The sequence below is a fragment of the Meleagris gallopavo genome, chromosome 4, assembly GCF_000146605.3.
Source record: "Meleagris gallopavo isolate NT-WF06-2002-E0010 breed Aviagen turkey brand Nicholas breeding stock chromosome 4, Turkey_5.1, whole genome shotgun sequence".
NCBI lineage: Eukaryota > Metazoa > Chordata > Aves > Galliformes > Phasianidae > Meleagris > Meleagris gallopavo.
The window spans coordinates 9,408,744-9,431,523 of record NC_015014.2 but is presented as its reverse complement, the minus strand read 5'-3'; the positions used below and the strand labels follow the sequence as shown (position 1 = coordinate 9,431,523).

Sequence of the window (22,780 nt, the reverse complement as noted above, 5' to 3'; positions counted from 1 at the left end):
ACCATTGTTAATGGAGAGCTCCATAGTAGTTGCTGATATACGAATGGGAGCATCCAATCTTGATCAGGTTGGCATAAAAAAATCAAGGGTAGAAATTAGTCTTACTGCTTTTAGTGCTCTGCTTGGACGTAGTCTTCTTACTGTACAAACAATTCTTCCTGCCTTCTGGTGCTCACTTGAAATCCCAGTGTTCTTTCTGAAAGGTACTCTCATGCCAAGGATGCAGCGCAAAAGCTGCACAATGCTTTGCTTCCCTGTTAGCTCAGTGAAAATTCAAACACCTGGCTTGAAGAGCTTGGGTCATTCTGTACAAATAGTCATGTTCATATAAAACTGCAAAAGAGAAGAAATTATGCAGATCTAGATTCCATCCCTGGTGTCTGAATCACAAACAAAGGAACAATTTGGACTGAGTCTTCAGTTTTCCAATACTGTTTGTTTTTTTATTTTCTCATCATTCTATTTATGTGGAAAATGTAGCATTAGCAAAAGGGACAATCTTGCGATATAAAAATACGTGTCTTATCAACAGCTTTGGCTTCTATTTTTTGCACCTCACATGTAGATGTGCCCACAGGCAATTCCCGTGAATTCCTGGAAGCTGTGATATCCACTCTATAAAATGTGTATTTAGGGAAACAGTGATCCCCCTTCAGCTACTGTCTGTTTATATTTATTATCTGACTCAGCAGTCTGCCTGTGTTGAGCAGATCATATCGATAAATGCACTACTTTTTCAATTTACACTTTCCCAAAAACCTCTCAGTGTAAATAATGGTATTTAGAGACCATGAATGGGAGTTTGGCATTGGATATTTCTAAAGCATGCTTTGAGTCTCTCTCGCAACAGATAGTATCAAGCTTGCAAACTGTGCATGTTCATTCATCCTATGTTGCCATTTTCAGTACTTGTCTGTAAGCACTTCTGTGGGAATCGAGAAAGTGGCAGTACGAGCAGTGGGCCTAAGAAAAAGTGAGAGCAGGTGAATTAAACGTTTTTATGAAGTAAAAGCTCCGTTTTCTTCTTTCCCTTCCCATTAGCCCAACGCAGATTGTATGGACGATATACCTCCAGACTTGGAAGCCTCCATAGGAGGACCACCAACCAACCAGATAACAGGAGCCAGCGATATAACAGTGAACGAGAGCTCTGTAGCCCTGGATCCCCCGGTGCGGACTGTGGGAGTACTACAAGTAATCCAAGACGTAGACTCCTTTCCCCAGGCTGGGGAGGGTAACTTCACAACAAGCAGTAAGTTCCTCTTTGTGGCAGAATTTGCACGGAAAGAAATGGTTAGAAACTTAAATTGCAAACCAGTATTTAATGGGGGAAAAGTGGCCTTTGAGGGCTTTTATAGGCTTTTATACTGGAGCAGTGGCCTTATGTTAAGCCCAGAGTAGAGGAACTCCACAAGGTAAGTAGTTAAAGATACCGTGTCATTCTGCTGCACTGCAAACACTGTGTGTAGTGTTTGCCTGTGTGCAAACGCTGTGCCCCTGGTCTAGAAAAAAAGGAAGTTGAATTCTAATTTTTGCCTTTCCTTTCATCTTCTGATGTCAACTGGAGCTCGTCGGGTTATTTATTCGTTTTCGGTTTTCTCATTTTATAAGGTTTGATGGTCAGAGTTCCTGCACTTGAAAATTTGAGCACGGTGAAATAACACTGCCAATTCTTACTAAAAAGGAGAAATTTGAATATTTTCAGTGGTTAGTTTTCACTTCTTCAAGGGCTGCCATTTCAGCTACTAGCCCTCAAAATGTCTGCACTCTGTTCCTAAAAATGATGTTCCTTGTTGAAAATCTACTGACAGTTTAAAAAAGAACGTTTGTCAGCTGCTTTGATTGAGGATTGTAGTAGACTAAAATTCTTATTAACTCTTGTATTAGTATTCTATAATTCTATTGACAAGAATATTGTAAAAAATCATCAGATATACTTAAAGGGAGGCAGAAGAATATGAAAATACAGGTTTGTGTATGGAGTTAGCATAGGTCCTGGGAAAGAAAAAAGAAAAAATGAAACGTTTTTACATATTAGTCTGGGCCTGAGTGCCAAGTCAAGCAATAATATGACGTGTGAACGATGGAAGAGACATGAAGGGACTCATATCACAGCCAGTGTGAGGCTGTGAAACACTTGTGACCTTAGCTATAAGTGACCCAGAAATGGATTTGTAATTTTTCTCCCTGTTGGTTAGATAGTTGTTTCAATTTTGGTCCTTTTACGGTCAGAATTCAGGATCCAGCAAGGTCATTGACACAGCTGTGACTTTCTTAAGCCTTTTTGGATGCTGGCAAGGGCTGTTCAAAATGATGTGTTATTTAGTTCCTTCCAGTAATTGTTTTTAAAAACATTTTAGGCAGGTTTAAACTGTGAAGGAGGGGTTTTACATCACAGTATCTCAATACTACCAAAGACTGGGCTAGACTCTGGTTTCAGCTGTACCCCTGTGATGTTCCTGTAGCAGCAGCTCCTCTAGCAGGTAATACCCTTTTCCCACTGTTCTTTACAAGGCCCAGTACTGAAGTAGGAAAGAAGGGACCAGCACCAATAGCTGTACGGCCCACACTGAGAAAAAACAGCAGCCTGGTGTAAAACCCAGCACAGGGGGCAATCCATGCGTTTCATCCCAGGATCTTGGCACACTGAGAAGCAGTTCTGCTGGTTTGCCATCAGTGGTTACAGTGGTGTCGAGACAGCCAGGGAGCACAAGAGCTCAGGAATGCTCCAGCCACTCTCTTCCCCTTCCTTCTGCTTTGTTTCCAGAGTCTGTAGAAGGATAGTGTCAGTGCAAACACATTTGTTCTTTGTTTTCCAAGTTGCCAGCTAAATAAGTGGTTGAAAAACTTGCTTTGAGCCATAGGAGCAAAATAAGCACGCAGAGATGCTTTATTATGCCTTCATGCCCTCCCTTTTTCCCATAAGCTTTGATGTCACTGGACAGTAGTCTCTTATCACTAGGCAGTCCTGAGGGCTAACAGCAGAGAAACTTGCAGGAAAGCCACTAGTGTGTCCAGGCACACAGCTGGCAGTGAACCACGGAGCACGCTCAACTGTCTTTAATATGTAGCCAGGAATTTTCATCTGGATTTCTCATGTCACTGGAGCACAGTACCTGTATACTAGTCACTTGTAGGTGAGCAAGTTTACATGCTGTCATCGCCACATCGCAACAGAGCAATTTGCAATAGTTCCCAGAAACAGCCGTTTGGTCTCTTTTTGTAGTGGATCTCCCAGCAAAGAAGAGCTCTTTAGTTGGAAGCTAGAAGCTGATTCCAGCAGTGATGGGAATTTGTCCCTCTGACTTGCGTATGTGGCTTTGTTGGTGTTCAGGCACTCTGAAAGGTAGAGCCTTGCATCACAGGCAGAGAAAAGGGAATGTTTTGGACCGCTGATAGCTTTGGTGTGAGACCAAATGCTAACTAAATCAGAGGGCAACTTTAGGCTAAATAACTGGGTCACAGCTGTCATATAGTTGGGGCTTTGTAAGTGTTGTGTCAGTTTATTGTATTCAGGCATTATATTTCTCATTTCCAGAGTCCTCGTAGTTACACAACTTCTGAGCTCGCTGCATGTGCCCTTTCTGTGACCTGTCCTGCCTGGGCATTTATAAGTGCTGACACTGATTGCTCCTAGGAATCTTTGCTGAAGTTACTAGATTATGGCCTCTTTATATAGCACTGGTGATGGGAACACACTGCAAGGCTGAATTTGTGCAAGAAGTTTTTCTTCCTCTTGTTACTGAATCTCTGTTGACTGCCTCCATTGCAGTCTGGATGTGACACCCTTATGCCCAGCAGCATAAGCACCCATTCTTGCATCCCTTTGTTTTCCTGGCAGAACTCAGTAGTCCAGGAGGTAATGGACTTGCTGCCTAGTTTCCATTCATTTCTGCACTACTTTTTGCTTAATTGTCATTGCATCCCTTTGGCTTGTTGATTAATAATTCTGGTATTGTTTTCTTGGTTTGGGTTTAATTTTCCTTTCTGTGTTTCCAGTGAGCATTCAGAGCCAGAAGAGCTCCCACAGTGTGTCTGGAGGGGGGATATTTCCAGAGTACTGTTCACATGGGGTGAAATTCTGTCTCCATTGAAATCTGGTGGCAAAGCTCCCACCTTCTTCAGTGAGGGTAGTTTTTCATTTTTGGAACTCAACCAGTGCTTTCCTTTTCATTTCTGTGTGTGTGCTCAGCAGACATTTCTTTCCCTCCCTTTTTTCCCCCTAGTGTTCTAGAACAGATAATGTCTTCCACAGGAATTTTGGCAATATTGTATGCTATGAACATCTGGTTGGTCTTCATCTGGAGGGCTGTCCCTAAAGAGTCTCTTGCTAAACTCCTGTGTAGTAGCACTGAACACTAAAATATGGACCAGCAATTTCTGTCAGATGGCTTCTACCAATATCCAAGCCTTCAACAAGTTTTTTAGAAATGTCTCCAGACCAAATACTGTTCAGTGTTTAGTCTTAGTACTTAGTCTGTAGTCTCTTTGCTCTTTTTGCTGGGATTTTGTGCAGGATCTTGGGATTACATCTTGAAATGTGGAATTTCTGTTATCAGTTGCTGAAAATGGGGGATGGAAAAAATGTAAAACTGGAATGGGGTAGGAAAAAAGGAGGACAAAAAAACTGTGTGAAATGCATAAAACCTCATCTCAGCCGAGTTTTCTGTTTTGACCTAATAGAACAAGTCCAAGGGAGGGCTGCAAAAATCATCAGAAGGCTAGAACACCTCTCCTATGAGGACAGGCTGAGAGAGCTGGGTTTGTTTAGCCTGATAAAGAGAAGGCTCAGGGGAGACCTTATAGCGGCCTTCCAGTAGCTAAAGAGGGTCTACAAGAAAGACAGGGATAGACTCTTCAGCAGGGTGTGTAGTGCAAGGACACTAATGGTGATAAGAAAGCAGCATCTAGGTATTTTAAAAGTTGTACGTCTGACATTTGAAGGAGGAAAACTAAATATTCTTTTTTTCATCTTTTATAGTATCCATGGTCATTTGCTAATTACTGTAGTAGATAATGTGCATTGCCTTAGTTTTTGCTGTATGTTGGTATTTTTTTTTAATTTAGAGAAGCTATGTTCTCTTCAGTTTCATGTTCTCTCATACTATGTAAGACCTCAGAAATCACTACACTGTCTCTGCAGTTGGCGGAATATTCATAGATAGCTCTACTGCGAAACCCGGGGGGGGGGGGGTTAAATATGAAAAAACACAATTTCTCCCCAACGGTAGCTTGTTGCCTGCAAAGTCCACTGAGTTTGTCAGGCTGTATGGCTGTGTATGCAACCTAGGGAATACCAGTAGTTCCTTTTCTACCTCCCATTTTGTTCCTTCCATGAAACCCTGACAGCATAAAGCTCATCATGACTGTTAGGACACCTTCAAGTCTCTTTGATAGCTCTTCATTAAATCTATTAATATAACTTCTCAAGTAATTATTTTGATCTGTGTATATCTAAAATGTCGTTCTGAAGAATAATCAGTCTTTGGAAGAGGATGAAAGTGCATGGTAAGAATCTGATCTGCTGTTGTCTTGCAACCACTTGACTGTTCTTCGTTGCTATTATTAGAGGTTTTTTTAAGCAGATGTAAAGGGGGAGGAAAAGGTGGAAAAATTCCCTAGCCACTAGTTAATACTGAAAGTTATTAACACTTGCATTAGCACTTAGCACAGTCCTTGAGACAGAATACTGATGGGACCTAGTTAAAGGCTGAGCAGATTGGGCCCCGTGTGCCTGGAGTATGACATAAGTCCTGGTGGCTCTATTAAAAGCTTGTGCGGATGTTGCACTGAATAGTTACCATGGACTGAAAATTCCAGTGAGCTGAGGTCCTAGGTATGTTTTGAGACTCACACCACTGCCAACATAGCATTGGCGGTTTGAAAGGGTCACCAATTTAGGCTTAACTGGCATTAAAAATGTGCCCTGGATTGTTACAAATACCTCAGAAACTCGTGCCAGGCTATATGCGTGAATATGAAGTTTTCCAGTTCCAAAACTGCTTTTCCATATGTTGAGTTGCGAAGTGCGAAGTGTTTCAGCAGAGCAAACAGCAGAAAGAGTTGTTCAAAGAATGCTGTGAAACAAGGAACAAATTTAAAGTCTGGGGTTTTTTTTGTTTGATTTCACATCTGTTATGTACATTGGCATTCTGTATAGAGCTAAAACTGTTGGTCCCATATTGCTCTTCTTCCCCACAGACACGCTAAGCTGTCCCTGTGGCACAGTCAAGGTGCAGGGTAGGTACATATAGTTGTGCCCTCATCTCTGCCACTCAGACTTGTGCTTCCCTCCTACAGAAACCAAGGGCAAGTGGCAGAGGAAGGACCTGGCCCAGACTTTGGTTCTGAAAGAGCCTGACAGTCATTACCTAACAGTTTAAGTGTAATTGTAAGAAAAATCAACATCTCATCAGGTCTGTGAAATGCTGGAGTAACACATTTTTAGATTGTTGCAATAACAGTTCTGTGGCATCCCTGCAGCCAAGGTTGGGGAGGCTGGGGAGAAAATACTCTCCTTCAGTATGTCTGTCTCTGCGTGCCAATGCTGTGGCAGTTACCACCTTGCCTCTCTGTCACAGATTACTTATTCCTGCCTCCGTGCTGCCCTTCTGTTACGCAGCTACCTTGTGTGCCCAACCCAGAAGCCAGCTGATTTTTGTTTTTTTTTTCCACTTGGATCAGTTCCTTGATGCAGAAGTAGTTGTGCCAGTAAACAGGAAGAAAGAAATTTGGAGAGCGAGAGAAAAGAGGGCCATATAAGCCAGTTTTCTCAACACTATTGCCAAAAGCAAGCACACTATCTCAGAAGTACAGTGAGACCCTGTGCAGCTGTCTGTTTTGTCCAGAAATCAAAATAAACAAATAGGCAAAGTAAGCATGGTGTTTCAATTGTATACAAGCTGCTGTATATGGCTGCTGAATATGAAAGACATAAGAGATTTATCACGTTGTGGTGAAACTCAGAAAGGAAAACTGCCATTGTAAAAGCTATCATGGCACGTGGAATTGTCCCCAGAAATACCATTTCCAATTGCTCTGGCTGTGCATTAAATGTGAACAGGGGAAAAGGGGATCTGAGGGCTGGGATCAGGCTCAACATAGCTTATATCTTTCTTTATACTTCACCATCTCAAACATACAGCTAGATAAAGCATTGAACAACAGTGTGTGTAAAGCAAACAATGTAGAGTAAAATACAAATCTGAGCTGTAGTCAGAGACCAGATCACTTAATACTAAATGTTCTCTTTAAGATTGGTTCAGCATCGTGCGTGCAATCTGCTTGATTATTTAGGATTCAGTCTCACATCTCTAATGTCTGTGGAGTTTTTATTCTCATTAGTTTTTACACAAAAGTCTCCACTGAAATCATCAGGAAGTGCTGTTTAAGATGCAGTGTGCTGCAGATATTCTGAATCTCTTTCTGACCATTTTAGGATCAAAGACAAATAGGAGATACAATGAATGAGCTTGAATCAGCATCTGAAAGTGAGAGTGAAATCAGACTAAGCGGCAGGCAGGCAGACAGAGCAGGCCCTTTGGGAGGGTGAAAACTTGAGGCTGAGCTACTGGAGGTGCTCATAGGAAGGAGTGTCATATTTGTTGTGGTCATCATCGATTCTGCTTGCATTTTTCTCTTGATCTGGTTGCATTGCTTCCTGATGGAGTGTACATTTTCTTCAGTGCTCCCACAGTGTCTTAAGGAGTTGGAAGCTGACTCAAATGAAGAAGTAAGCCAGGCAAGAGTTCTACTAATGTGCTTTTTTCAGTCATTGGTATTTTCTCCTTATTCCTCTAGGCTAGTCTGTGAACAAGTGCCAAGGGCAGTATCCTGAGGAACATATTCAGGATGTACTCAGTGTGGTGCACAGTGACATCAGGGCTGCATTAATGGGCTCCCAAAGTGGCCAGGGAATGGATGATGGAATATCCTTTCAACTCATCCTGTTTATTATGACCATCTTTTACAAGTGCCAATACCTTTGTCTGTTCTTTTCCTGTTTAACTTATTTCTGAGGCACTTGAGGAGCAGGCAAGAACATATGCTCTGTTCTGGCAGTAATCAAACCTTATGTTAACGCACATATTAATGTGCAAAACAACTCACCTGGAAATCTCTGTGGTGAATTTCTGCTATATTTGCCACTGTCTAGACAGCCTCCAAGTGTGATGTCCTGTACATATGACTACCCTTCAGATTTTGCTTTGTGCAGGGGATATTGAAGATGAGACGTTACTGAACTTTATTACTTTATAATTGCTGTTGAAATGGTGATGGCACCAGCAAATGGTCTTTCTATGCATGAACAACTCTCTGTCTGCAAGGCCAAAGTAGTCTCAGAGTAGAAGCTTTTAGAAAAATGTCCCTCTGCAACCTGCTCTGGGAGATGGAATGTATGCTTCCAGGTGCTGAGCAGCCTGCAGCCCAAAGATATCCTATAAAGGAAATAATTTTGAAGAAAAGCTGTGATGAAAAGACTTGATTTCTGGTTGTTCACACTCAAAAGTGCTTTGTTAAAATGCTGTAATGGCTGAGTATTCCACATGGTGGAAACAATTTCATTTATTTGCAGTAATTCTTTCTTCCTTTCTCTGTTATGATTGGAACAAGCAAGTCAACTTTCCTTTTAAAAACAGAAAATATAACAGAAGATTTAAATTTACATTCACCTTCTAAAAGCCATCCTGAGTAATATAACGATATTTTAACTTTAGTATTAAAACAAAACTAAAAAACTTCCCAAGGCCTAAATATTTTTTGGGAACCATCGTTCTCAATGAGAAGTGTTGACATAGAAGACTTTGAATGGAAAAGTAAGGGCAGAAGGAGTTAAAACTGAATTTAATGTCATGAAATGTTGACTCTGACTTTGCAGTAAAGTTCCCAAGAGTAATAATGAAGAGTTGGCGCAAAGGTATTTTCATTTTTCTGAGGTTTTGTGGTTGGCTTCCAGGCATTGATATTTTATCTTTCCCAAGTACCTACCAGTGCTCATCTCTTCTGCCTCTCTGAAGAGCATAAACACCTGCAATTCAAAAGAAGGTGAAATAGAAGTATGCGTTCACCAGTGAGATTGAAATAGACAAAATCTTTTAATGCAGAGAGCAGTGTTTAAAAATTACTCTGTCCAGTATGAAGTTTTACTTGCTGAGTGTTAGAGTGGTCTTGATGATGGTGATGGTGTCCTAATGACCGTATTTTCCTGTAAAATTACTGCTGCAATAGGTCAAACTTCAAATGGCCTTACCCTTCCATTATCAAGAAGAAACTCTAGAAATTGGTATCTCTATCTTGGCCTTTTTCATGTTCTCATGAGCATGTCAGCAAAAATCCATGGTGCGACAATAGCTTGGAGGGGTTTTTGTGATGCCAGTAGCTGCTCACTTGAAACTAGGCTGTAACTGTAAGCTTATTCAAAGGGAAACACAAAATGGCCCTAGGTTTATGTAAACTAAGTCTGGCTTCTTATTGATGTTCCTACTAGGTTTCCTACCAGCCAGCCCAAGGCCTTTGAGTGCAGTTGGCCAGTGGGAGGAAACCTGAGTGCTCTGACTGATATGTCTGGCTCTTGTGGCCTTCAGGTGACGTGTTAACCTTGCTGTTGATTGTCATGGTTGCCTCTCTCTGGGCTTTGTGTGTCACATCTTGCATTTTGTAAGCAGCTAAGTGGAGCTAGCTTTGTTATTCGTGTTAACTGAGAGCTGGGAAAGCAAGAGATGCTAGTTAAATAAAGAGCAAAAATATGCTGGCATCCTTGCTTCAGGGCGATGAGACAAAATAGTTGGCAACACATCTCAGGAAGACAGATCAAGTTAAGCTTGTGCCAAATTCTTGTTTATAGAGGTTCATTTTGGAGAGGAAAGGGAGACAAGTAGGAAGGAGGGAGGAGATCAATTAAGTAGAAATCTTTAACTTTGTTTATGTAAATGCTGACTTTTTCTTAAAATAAGCCATCTTTATAGATATATTATCACACAAGATTCAAACATAGCAGACCTGGCCTGACAGATGATTTATTTTTTAATGGGGAAAAAAACCAAACCTGTTCAAATGCTGCAACATTTTCAAAGAAACTGTTTTTCCTTTATGAATGCTTCTCGCAGTTGTTGTTCTGCACTCATATTTCATAAGGAGGATTCCATCTGTGGCCAGGGTCTGAACACGCAATGTTCAGTCAGAGCAGAGATGACCACAACTGTAGGCAGAAAATCTTACCGATAGCAAACCATTGAGTAGGCTGCAGGAAAGATCAGAGGTGGAATAATTTCTGTTCAAAAACTGTACAATTACACCAGAATGTAAAATGTGTAGCAAGGTTTGATGGGTTTGTGAGATTTAAGAGAGAGGTTTTAGCAGCTGAACTCATCTGTCATTGTAGGATGTAAAAATAAAATAAAATAAAAATTAATCTCTGCAGGTTGGTGTTGTATGAAGTGTTCTTTTGAAACCTCAGCATTATAGCTTTTAACTGATACCTGCCTGTGGTTCTGTGCTGACAAAGAGATGAACAAAGTGACTGGGGAGCTCGTACAGTGAATTACACTAATTTCTAGCAAATCTGAAAGGGATTATATTGTGCAGCCTTTACAATAGCAGAGTATGTTCTACTACCCAGGATGTCGCCTCCAGACCACATCTCCTGAAGCTTTCTTTTTAAGTAAAATAAGTACTCCACATGTTAAAAAAAAATAATAATAATAAATTGTTATTCTGAAGCATGAATTCTGCACTGTCTGCCTGTTCTTGCTGTTATTGTTTTAAAACAATGTTGTCTCTGAGACTCCATAAAAGATGAAAAATCTGAAATGCTTCACTCTTTTTGGTTTACTTACTTTAAAGGAGACATTTGTGGTAGCTCCAGCAGTAGGTAGTGAGTCATCTTCAGTGTTCACTGTTCAGAGAAGGGCAGGACTGTGCTCTCTGTGTGTGCATGAGGGAGGACAGGACTTACGTACCTATCAAGAATGCATGTGAACACAGTGCACTAGAAATGAAATTTAGACTGTTCTCAGAGTAAATTTCCTTATATAGAGGTTCTGTGATATTGAATATTAATGAAGGCTTTCTTGCAGAGTTTTTAAGTACTCCTAGAGGCCTCACAAGTGTATGAAGGCTGCAAAAATGTAAGAAGGAGACTGTGAAATGGTAGACCGCTTACGGAGTCAACAAGGTGCTGTACGATTGAGGCTCCATGATTCTGTCCATGATTCTGTGTTGCTGTTTTTTTACAAGAGATTTCTTCCACAGCTGAATTACTCTGAAATAAATATTTGTCTTATGAACTACAGTAAATAGATAAACAGTGGCCTATGAAAAAATATGTAATTAAGCTGTCCGATTCAAATCAGGTTGGGTCATCCTGTAAAGTTCAGGAACTTGCTTTCATTGGCTATTTGTGCTGTTTCTGTGATGTTTTCTCTATTTCTATAGACTCATGAGAAGTGATCTTTAGCCGAAGCAGCATGCTTCTCTGAGTGTTTTGGGGGCATTTGTCTAACAACTCTGCTGGGGCATGAACCATATGTTGGGTGAATAGAGAGAATCAAATCCTGCAAGTCAACGTGGGGCTGGTGGAAGGCAGGACACTGGTTTGTTACAAGGTGTCAGAGGAAAAGGCAGCAGCAGGGGAAGTGTGACATACATTGTTCCAGCCTCTGTGCATGCCTGCTGTTCGTGGGCAGCCCTTGGGTAGCACAGAGGCTGCTGAGCCTTCTGTGGATGACCACTGAATGCCATCCTGATCTGCCCAGACTTGGCAGGCATAGCAGTCCAACAGCTGTGCCATGCTTTAGGCACTGGAGCTGTTGCTGCAGCAGAGCCAGACCTGTTCTCAAACATGTGATTCTCTTGCATCATGAAGAAAGGAAGGCTGTTTTCTGCTGAAGGTAGATGTTCATCTTCTAAAAGTTGTTCTGTGTGTGAGAATTACATAACCTCTATGAGTACTGTGTTTCCTTGTGTGGTTTTTTTTCTCTTTTAATTACATTACTGTGTGCATTCTTTCTATATTTAATGAGAAGGCATCCCTGTGTTAAGGGAATGAAATTTCAGCAAAGGATCATCATCGCCAGTGTACAAGGTGAGAAAGAAATTTCTAGTGACATGCACAAAACTCAAGCACTGGACTAAGGAGTTGACCCTCTGGAAATGTCCAGGGATCCCAGGTGGAGCCCACTGTTGGTTGGAAAGGAAGGTGGGACCATGTGGGAGATAGGAGGAAGATGTGCCTATGCTTTACTTGAGTAATTCCACCACTGTTGTGCTTGTCAGCCATCTACTTGTGCTTGTTTTCTCATTAAATCCTCTAATATATGCACAGCCATTTTTGTGATGCTTTTGCACAGATTTGTTTGTTGTAACTGCTCTTGAAAGTTCAGTCTGTGATTCGTCAGTGTGATGGGTTGCTAGTGACCTAGGGTTTTTTGAGAGCTTTTGTGGTTCATGCTATTTAAAGAGGCAGAATTGAAATCGTGCACACGCTGCCATGACGAGCAAACAGCCAGGCTGGTGTGAGCTCATCCAACCCCTCATTCAGGAATTAGCAGGAGTTTGCTTTAAAGCAAGCTGTTGTTTTCTCTTACAGCTGTGTGACTGCTTGTAGTTGAGGAAGCAGTTCATAGTGATTAAGCAAAAAAAAAATTTATTTTTTTTTTTGTTTGTCACAGCAGCCTACGTTTCACACCAAGTTCTCAGGATTAATTGCCCCCATGCAGATTTTCGCTGGCTAGTTGCCACCTTTTACATAACTGAAGTAGAAGTGAGGCTTGTGACAGCCTTGAAGAAACGCTGCAATAAACTGATCTAGCCAGGCTCTGCTGCTCCTCTGTGATGTCCCAGCCCTGTAGCTCCTTTGATGAGTGCCTCTTCCAACCACTGAGCCATACTTCTCCTGTTCCCCTGAGTGTCAGAGGTGGCATTCGTAGGTGGGCCATGGCTCTAGGTGCCTGTGCAGGATCCTGCCATCTCAGGGCCATTTGGCACAGATCACAGTGATACGCTGCGGTTTCCCCCAGGCCTTGGTCCAGCAGGCCATGATGAGCCACAGTCAGCCCCAGCCACAGGCGCAGCTGAGGTCAAGAAGGACCAACAAGGAGGACAGTTTTGTGCAGCTACTTCTGCTAAGGAGGTTCCCAAGGAGAAGCCACAATAAACCAAGAAAAAAGTTTTGCAAACCACTAGTTTATGTCCAGCCTTATGCTTTAACATTGTGTTGTGCTCGGGTTTACCAGGGTACATCTGTGGTGTGACTGCAGTGAGAGATTTGGCCAGTATGTCTCTAAGTCACACTGTGAAAAGATGTTTCTTCCTTCTGTTCCCTAAGAACAGGACAGAACTGAAGTTTCTCTTTCCATTAGGTGCTTGTTCGTTGAATCCAGTGCATTGTGTGTCTGAGTCAGCCTGTAATTTCCTTCTCCTTTCAGGCTTGCAGGAAGCAAAGCACACTGCTGACAGGGATTTTTAAAATACAAATAAAAAGGTCAGTCACAATAGCAGTCACCAGGATAGCCCATGGAAAGTGATACACCCACTTTGACTGTGTGATTATACTTCTCGTGTGTAAAAGTCTCTTTGTTATGACAGGCTGCCACTAGGCCATAGAGCATGTAACACATGCTGGGGTTACACACTTCTCACCTTGGCTACTGGAAGAATCCTTGCAATATTCCTTACACACCATTAACGTGATCAAGCACAATTATTTTTAACTTTGTCACCTTAATGCTATTTGTTTTGCAACATCACCAAGGAGCCCTGGTCATTTAGCAGCTGCCAAGAAAACAAAAGCAGCCTCTATGCCACACTTGGTGGCTCAGAGATTTAATGTCATGGTGCAGCAGAGATGGATGTTGAATGCAGCGAGTGCCTTCCCTTCCTTCCTCTTCTTTTGCATGCTTCTCCATCATTTTTGAAAGGTCATGGCAGTCTAATGAAGTTCCAACCGACTGGAAAAGGGGAAGCATGACCCCCATTTTCAAGCAGGTAAAAAAAAGGAAGATCCAGGGAACTACAGGCTAGTCAGTGTCACCTCGTAATATCATGGAGCAGATCCTTGTAAAGGCACGTGGAAAATAAAGATGAGGTGGTTGGTGGTAACCAACATGGCTTCACCATGAGTAAGTCACGCCTGACAAACTTGGTGGCCTTTTATGATGGAGTTACAGTGTCAGTGCATAAAGGAAGATCATCAGATGTCATCTACCTGGACTTATGCAAAGTTTGATGCTGTCCTGCATGACATCTTGGTCGCCAAATTGGAGAAAAGAGGATTTTATGGATGGACCACTTGCTGGATAAGAAGTGGATAGTCGCACTCAGAGAGTGGTGGTCAAGAGCTCAGGGTCTGAGTGGAAATTGGTGATGAGTTGTGTTCCTCAGGGATTGGTGTTGGGGCTGGTGTTATTTAACATCTTTGTAGGCGACATGGACAGTGGGATCAAGTGCACCCTCAGCAAGTTTGCAGATGACACCAAGCTGAGTGATGCAGTTGACACACTAGAGGGAAGGAATGCCATCTAGAGGGACCTGGACAGGCTTGAGAGTTGAGCCCATGCCAACCTCAAGTACAGCAAGGCCAAGTGCAAAGTCCTGTGCCTGTGTTGAAGCAGTTCCAAGCACAGGTACAGGTTGGGCAGAGAATGGCTTGGGAGCAGCCCTGAAGAGAACGATTTGGGAGTCCTGGTTGATGAAAGATTCAACATGAGCCAGCAGTGTGCGCTCACAGCCCAGAAGGCCAAATGTATCCTGCATTGCAACAAGAGAAGCATGGCCAGCAGGTCGAGGGAGGTAATTCTGCCCCTCTACTCTGATCTTGTGAGTCGCTATCTGGAGTATTGCACTCCCCCAACACAGGAAGGACACTGAAGTGTTGGAGTGGGTCCAGTGGAGGGCCACAAAGATGATCAGAGGGCTGGAGCATCTCCCCTGCAGGATCAGGCTGAGAGACTGGTACTTTTCAGCCTGGAGAAGAAAAGGCTCCGGGGGGACCTTGTGGCAGCCTTCCAGTAGCTGAAGGAGGCCTACAGGAAAGCAGGGGAGGGACTTTTTATGAGGGTGGGTAGAAACAAGAAAAGGGGAAATGGCTTTAGATTGGAAGAGGTAGATTTAGACTAGATATTAGGAAGAAATTCCGTACTGTGAGGCACTGGAACAGGTTGCTCAGGGAGGTTGTGGATGCCCCCTCTCTGGAAGCATTCGAGGCCAGGCTGGATGGGGCTGTGAACAACCTGGGCTAGAGAATGGTGTCCCTGCCTATAGCTGGAAGGGTAGCACTGGATGATCTTTAAAGTCCCTTCCAACCCAAACCATTCTATGATTCTCCCCTGAGGTTGGCTGCATTATTAGCCCCATGACTGAGCCAGCCTATTCAGTTGCTAATCTCTCAAACTTTTTTTTTAATTAGTTTTCATGTATCCGCTGTAAATTAACTTCCTGGCCAACCAGAGGAATGACAGGGCTAGATGACAGGAGGGCAAGCTAAGGCAGGGAGCTGGACCTCGTCACTTGGCTCTGTCATGCTGCTGCTACACCTGTCTCTGATTGAGCTGAGTCAGAAAGCAGGTCTGTGTGCAGAAATTTCAGAGTAATAAAAACAATCAAAGACACCTGCACATGTGTTCTAATGCTACTCAGGACTGCGCAGTGTGAGTGAGTTTGGTTCAGTCTGGGCCTAAGAGGTGTCTTGTAAGTTAATTTGGTGAAGGTTTGAATTAGACTTTTTGTTTGATGTTAAGTGGAAAATGTAATTTAATGTTTCTTTGAACTTTTAGAGTCGCGTAGAAAATGGCAGGATGTTACCAAAAGTAGCTTAAATCTTTCAGAAATAAAAATCTTTAAGTATTAATAGTTTTACCAAAGATCCTTAAGAATCAAAACTGTCGTGTTGTTGCATTTCCATTCTTCCGTACTTCTGAAGCTTTTCTCTTTTTATGAGAGATCTCGTTTTCTGATTTTGAATCAACTGCATGAATAATTTCATGTCTTCCAAATAATAATCAGCTTTAGCAGTCTGTACATTGAATGAAATGCATTCACATTTACTTCTGAAACTTGCTGTGGACACCAGAACATGCAGTCCTGAGCAGAGGCACAGCCAGAGCTGTATTTTGGCATGGGCAGTGGCTTCCCAGTGCTGCTGTCTCCTTCCAGACAGCGGGAGGGCTTTGAGGGGCCTTGTAAAGGGTTAAGAGTCTGGATGTAAAGGAAACAGTGTTTTTTGTCTGGCAATCAAATGTGGGGCCAAGCTGATATAAGGGAATAGTGGTCTGTGCAGACACCCTGGTGTAATGACTGTGTCGACTGTTCAGATAATTTTTCTGATTGTATTTTTACTGAGTTTCCAAGAAGCAAGAGGAGACTAGTCATAGAGAGGGGAGAACATGATAATGCAGTAACTAAGCCACAGAAGGAGTTTCCTTGCTGGTCCCAGGGCAGGAATATGACCCATAAGAGTAAAGAGAATGAGAAAAGCATACTAAAAGCAAAAATTCTAGGGGTTTTTTTTGTGTCATACTTGGCAGAAGCATGTTCATTGAATCAGGAAAAGGGCTGACGGCTCCTGCTAAGACAGCTGATGAAAAGTTCCCAGAATGTCAATCAGCCTCCTTCAGGCAGAAGGCAAACATCCGAAGAGTGGACTCCTAAAATGATTATATTGCATGCTGCGAATTTCAGGGACTTATCTTCCAATTCATAGAGTATGTCCGTTTGTGTGTGTAAAATGAACAAAAATTAGTTTGCTTTTCCAGTGAATCAAGTCTCTAGGTCTCAAAGCAATAACATCTGGTATATGTTCTTTCCCTTTCGCTCAGCTTTCTGCAGATGCGCTTGCTTATCTGTTCCATGTGTTTTATGGTGGTATTTTCCACTTTCCCTACTGTTTATGAAAATGAGTTTATTGATCTTGCTAAAACTTTGACAAGATGTCTTTTCAGGTAACTGGTATCAAAGTTTATCACTGAAGTACAATGTGTTCCAAATCTAGGCTTTTGGAAATTTGATTGCATTACTAATGTTGCTAATAACATGTTCTTTTTTTTTAAAAAAAAAAATTGTTATATTATTGATTTGGAATACTGGGATATGATTTCCAAAATGTTAATTACTTACTGCTGTACCTGAATGCAGCAGAAGACATGCCTGGAGTATACAGCGTGCAGGTTAATGCTACAGCTGAAAGTTAAGGTTTAGGATGTCTTACCTGGGCACGCAAAGTTAGTAAATGCCTTGAGCAGTCGTGTCTTTCCATCTCAGTAGCTTGTCTCCAGAATGATGTTACCCTTTGTATTACAGAATACTTGAAGATGGGGAGCTACATCTTTGGCCGTCCCCCGTAAAAAGATGGTGTATGTTCTCCCAAGATACATCTCCTGAAGAAAAATTAAGGGAAACAGATTGTTGCCTTTTCACTGAATAAGAAGCTAACACGAGTTGGCTTTGCAAAACTCTGCTCTTTGCACAGAACTCTGGTGTTCTGTATCATGTTCAGAGCCACCTAGGATGTCTCTCAGCCACTTTGAGGTTGATCCAGTCAAAAAGATTTTATTTCTTAAATGAACCTTGCCAAGTCACAGTGTTTGGTTCTTTCTAGTGTGCTGATGTTTGGGTATTCTTTGCAATGTGTTCCATATGCTGCTGCTCTATCCTCTGAATGAGGCAGTGCTGCCATTAGTACATTTGCAGAGCTCTGGCTAGTAATCTGTGGAAAAGACTCTTGCCTTTCCTTCCAAGAGGACCTACTGTGCTCGAGTACTTTTTCCCCTCGCTGTGCAGATAAGTCTGTCTGTGATGCCAGGGAATACCAATAAAAATACCTCCCCACTACTTTGCTCTCAGCTGCAGCCAGACAGACTTCTTCATCCATTTTATAAGCCTCTGCATAGAGGAGTTCATTAGCAACACGTTTTTTTATAGCCCTCTCTGCTCAAACACATTCCCATTGCTTCTTTTGCATTAGAGATTGTATAGGCATTTTTTCAGTCAGTTGTGTTGTAGTGCAGTTATGGCCTGTTCCAAAGTATGATGATTTATCAAGATGATGTGGAAGGAATTTTGCACGTATTTTACAAAATGATCCAATAAAAAATATTGGATGATTAATCTGAGAATAAATTTAAGAATCGGTGTTTAAGAATCTTAGCAATTAAAGAAATACGATTGGTTGTGGAGTAGTTGCCATTTGATGTACTGAGTCCGTAGACTGTGCTCCTTTTTTTGAAGGCCATAAGCAGGAACGTGATTCTGTGGCAAGGATACTCTGAGGGGGAGCAATAAGCTCTGTAATAACAATGTGCATTCTTGGGCAAAGAAAAATGCAGAGCTCTAGAAATGTCTTCTCTCTCCTTGTCATACATCAAATGTGATGGATAGTGTGTTCAGGTTTTAATACTGGAAGCAAAATTGGAATAGCATTGCTTGCTTGGGCAGGTCTCTGTGGCTTTGTACTGACCAGAATCTGTTTTAGTGAAGGTCCCATTTCAGTGTCTCTATTGACCCTGGATATATTTTTTTCAAGTCCTCATTGCTCCAACTGGCGTTCATGTTTCTATTTTCTTCCAGAACAAAATGTTTCTAGTCACATCTGACTGGGGGCAATGTTTGTTAAATAGAAGTGTGCACTGAACTAGAATAAGGTTTATGTTTCAACATAAATTTTAGATATATCTTTGTTCCTGAAGGCATAACCATCACCCAACAGTTTGTGTTTTGGCTCAGTTCTACCTTCAGAAGATAAAAGTTCTGAAACTGGGGATATTTCACAGTAGTGAAAAATGTGAAATGAATACTGAAATAACTCTTTTTTTTTTGCTGCGTATATATTGTCAGAACTAGGTTTTAGATAGAGTACCATTGTCCACTGTACTGTTTCTCTCAGCTAAGTTTGGATAATAAATGATATCTTTTTCAAAGCATTTTGTTAGACGAAGAAATCAATAATTATTCATTTCTCCTCAAAACTGGGCATCTACTATCAAGAATGGAAGATCCAGGCCTGGAGGGAAAGAAGACTTGTGTTAAATGTTCAGCTTTAAAGCTAGGCAGGTAGGTTACACCTAAGTCAGTAGCGCAGCAGCAGTCTTTTCTTCCTCTCTGATTCCTGCTGTAAGATGATAAAAAACATTGGCAGCTGCACAGCTCTATGCAATGGTTTAATTGCATTCAGGACAAAGCTAAGTTCCTTAGTATGCTGATTTAGTTCACAGAACACTGATAATAGATGAGAGAAGGGAGGCTGACTCCCAGCTGAATGGCTTATTGCTGCAGCCCATGTTTTTAATCCACAAGAACAGGAGATTGCAGCCTTTAGTTACACTTCTTTTAAAGCCCTAATTACACATTTGGTGACAGGTCTCATTTGGCATCTGATAATCAATACTTCTGTTTATTCCCCTAAGGAGGTAGCTACCTGAAGGTCTAGAAGAGGAAAGAAGTCTGTTGTCTGCAGTCAGTGCTGAGGAACTTTAGCAGTATAACATTTTTCCATTTTGTTCTTTTTCTGTTGATTTCTTGGATGCAGATTGACTGTGGGACTCTTAGCCTAGTCAGAAGGTTCTGCAGTGTTTCCAGCCCTTTGAGCTTAGGGGGAATCGTGGCATCTGGGGTAAATTGCAAAAGCAATTTTAGAAGAGCTCTGCTGCACAGCCCATGTCCTAGAGACATCACTGTAGAGTGCCAGATGCAGCCTCCTTGGAGGGAGCACAGTGTGGGGCAGAAGTAAGGCCTCCATGAGTACAAAACTCATCACAGATACATTGGTTTGCTCCTCTTCCTTGCTTGGTCATTCAGCTATGTCTCAAATCTCAATTGCCCACGCATACATGTTTACCTGTGCATTTTGTAAATGCACTTTTTCACTCACTGTTGAATGCCTAGGTTCTTCCCAGGACTCTTGCAACGGTATGAAATCTTTAGAACCCTATAGTCTGTCCTTTTTCCTTTGGACTATTTATTAGTTCTACTACAGGTACAGGTACACACTTACAGTATTAGGAGTAGCAGTGGCAGTAGACAACCATTAGTGTGCAGTCTTACTGTTTGAAAGCACCAGAATAGTTGGTTATTTTCATCCTTGCTTGGTTGCAATTCTAAACAAATATAATTTAATGAACTTTGTGAAAAGTAAGGGCTTTACTACTTTTATGTATGACAGTTCATCTTTACATGGTAATATTCCTCCCTCTTTAGCATAATTAAGTTTCAAGTAACACTGACTAGAGAAAGAGTTCGTTTTATTGGGCCCCTCTCAAATGAATGTGTGTCAGGGAATGTAAGTGAGTGGAAAAAGTCTGTCTGGCAAGAGGCAGCGTGCTGTGGTGTATTGCGTTTCGCTGACATGAGAGGAATGTGGCAGTGAGGTCTACAGTTGCTGGCTGTGGGCGCTCGCACTCCGGCTGAAAAGCAGATTGGGATGTGCTTTTTGCTTCATTAAGCAAAAGGCTTTCTGCCTGTGGCATGAAATGCTATAAAACACAGTGGAAGTATTATATAGTACTTGTTGTTAGGCAGGACTGTCGATCTCAAACATCTGAAAGTCGTATATTCCAAAATAAGATCCGTTTAAAACTTATGGTTGTAAAAAAGCTCAACTATTTTCTTTTTCAAATTGTTTTTGTTTTTAAGGGAAAGCCGAGATCCTCACCTCAAACATACACCACATTGTGGAAAACTTACAAAAATGCTGTTTTTAACAGTGAGCCAGGCTGTGACTGTATAACCTTTGTCATTGTAAACAGGATCTAAAAACTGGCAATGTAGGCAAAGCTCCTGGCACTTGCAGTCTCGCTGAGGTTTGCTTACCTTTAACGAAGCTCCCTGACTGTGCTAGCTCACGTTGTTGTGTAGCTGGCCAAAAGAAACCTCGTGCCGGGCTGAGAAGCCTGTGTTATGAGGGAGAGTCACAGCAGAGTGCTTTGAAGACTTAGAGCCAGATCTGCACCCAAATATAGCAGCAGCTGGTGTAACTTCTGCAGTCTCCCTGAGATAGCGTCGTGTGCACGTTGTGGTCAGTAGTAGGACTCCTATTTACAGAATCAAGCACATAAAGCTGAGGGATGAATTAGTATCCTTGTGTTGTCTGCGTCTTCCAAAGAAATGTCAGTGCTGACTCTGCAGAATGGGAAGGAGTAAAGAGTGGTGATGCCTGAGCTTTTCTCCCCATTCTGCTGAAGCAGCAGGCTGCAACTTTTGCGTTTTGAATAACTGCACTGATAGCAAGCAAGGGAAATGAAGCATCTGTGTTCCTGGGCACTTTTGTAGCCCTGGAGAAGCAATGCTGGCACATGGGCGTGTTTAGGATTCTTTGTTCATTGTTCCTGTTGACCTGCGTTTCATTCCCAAAGAAAAAATAACTATGGAGATCACAGTATGTAAAGACCAAGATACAAGAATTCCTCTAAGTATATAAAGTTTAATGTAAAATTCATGTTTGCCATTTTGAAAAGCATCTGCTTCTGTACCTTCATGGGTTAGACTGTTGGTAGGTGAGCTGTAGATCTGGTTCTGTTCCGTCTGTTTTGAAGGCACTTGATCTTTTTCTTCTGTGCAGCTCTGAAAGAAATAGCAAATCTGAAATAGCATTTCAGCACCATAAACGATTCTCAGTTGATTCTCTGACACTTGATTTTGGCCACTCAGACCACCCCTTCAACTTGCCTGTGGCTCAGTCACTCCATTCAGCCAGTTTTTCCTTGCCCAGCTAGTTCAGATGAAAGTCACCTTTCTCTCAAGGATGCTCCAAGCAGCTATTGAACAAGTCTAAGCTCTGGGAACTCTTTCAGGCAAATGTAAACTTGCTTCTAGGTCCACATTTAAACCACCGTTGTCGCTGTCATTGTTTTGGAGAACTGTATTAGTTACAAGGGACTGATGAATAATCCAGTGATCTGGAAGCACACCGTTCTGGCTCGGGGAGCTGTCACCACTACAGATGGTGCTTTAGGTCATGGAGGTGTATGTTGTGCACTTCTGCACTCTTGGGTCTATCAGTTCACTGCACGGTTACGTGTAATTGAAGCCCACTGAAGTCTACAAGCTATACCATTCAGTTCATAAACATCCACTCCGTCCCCATTACAAATATAGTCTGAAGCAGTGCCTTGAGACATTTTACTACCAGGAAAAAATACACAGTTATAGAGAGGCTGTGCGTATTAATTGTTTATCTTGCAATCAAGAAAGTATAAAAATAATCCAGGGTGAAAGATGGGGGGAGTTATAAAGGAACACGCTGTATTTTTCAGTTTGAATAATGCAGACCTTGCTGAAGCTTTTTCTCTAGAACATGAGGTCTAATAACAGCACAAGTAAGTACATGTTTTTTCTCTAAAACTGACTTAAAAATCGTGTAGCTCTTGAGAAGAGGCTAATTGTGTTCTTTTAGCTTCAAGTGAATAATTAAAATGTGAGGACTTAATGTTTTCTTGGCTTCTAAATCTTTCATTGTTATTGTTTCTTACATACTCAAATTTTAGACACTTACACATCAGTCAAGTTCTGCTTCTATTGTTCTATTGTCTGAAAAATAAAATATGTAAAGGAAAAACTGCCACACATTTAAATACATAATACTGTTACAGTATAAGTGCCATTATTGTAATTAAACCACTTGAAAATATGAACCATCAAATTTTTCTCTGAGAGACTCGGCCACCTGGGTGATTTTTGTGCCTTTGAAAATCTCCCCAGAGATCCAATCTACTTTGCTTCTCCTGGTTGTTCTTGAAATAAAATCAGCTTTTAGTTCTTCAAAATCTGTTGGCTTTTTAGCTGATAGTAAATACAC

At 41.7% G+C, this 22,780-nt stretch overlaps 1 protein-coding gene and 1 long non-coding RNA gene across 2 annotated transcripts in view; one reads left to right on the top strand and one right to left on the bottom strand.

Moving 5' to 3' along the window:
• Window positions 1-22,780, top strand: part of RNF150 (ring finger protein 150) — a 51,175-nt gene that overhangs the window by 22,187 nt on the left and 6,208 nt on the right. The window contains exon 7 of the mRNA XM_031553251.1: window positions 1,042-1,252. Coding sequence (XP_031409111.1) covers window positions 1,042-1,252 — 211 coding nt within the window. The remainder of the gene's footprint in view (window positions 1-1,041; window positions 1,253-22,780) is intronic.
• LOC104910532 lies at window positions 13,331-22,333 on the bottom strand. Its single transcript, XR_793159.3, has 3 exons — window positions 20,797-22,333; window positions 17,201-17,369; window positions 13,331-13,448 (listed from the first exon to the last, which is right to left on the bottom strand). It is a non-coding gene; the product is annotated as an uncharacterized LOC104910532 (long non-coding RNA).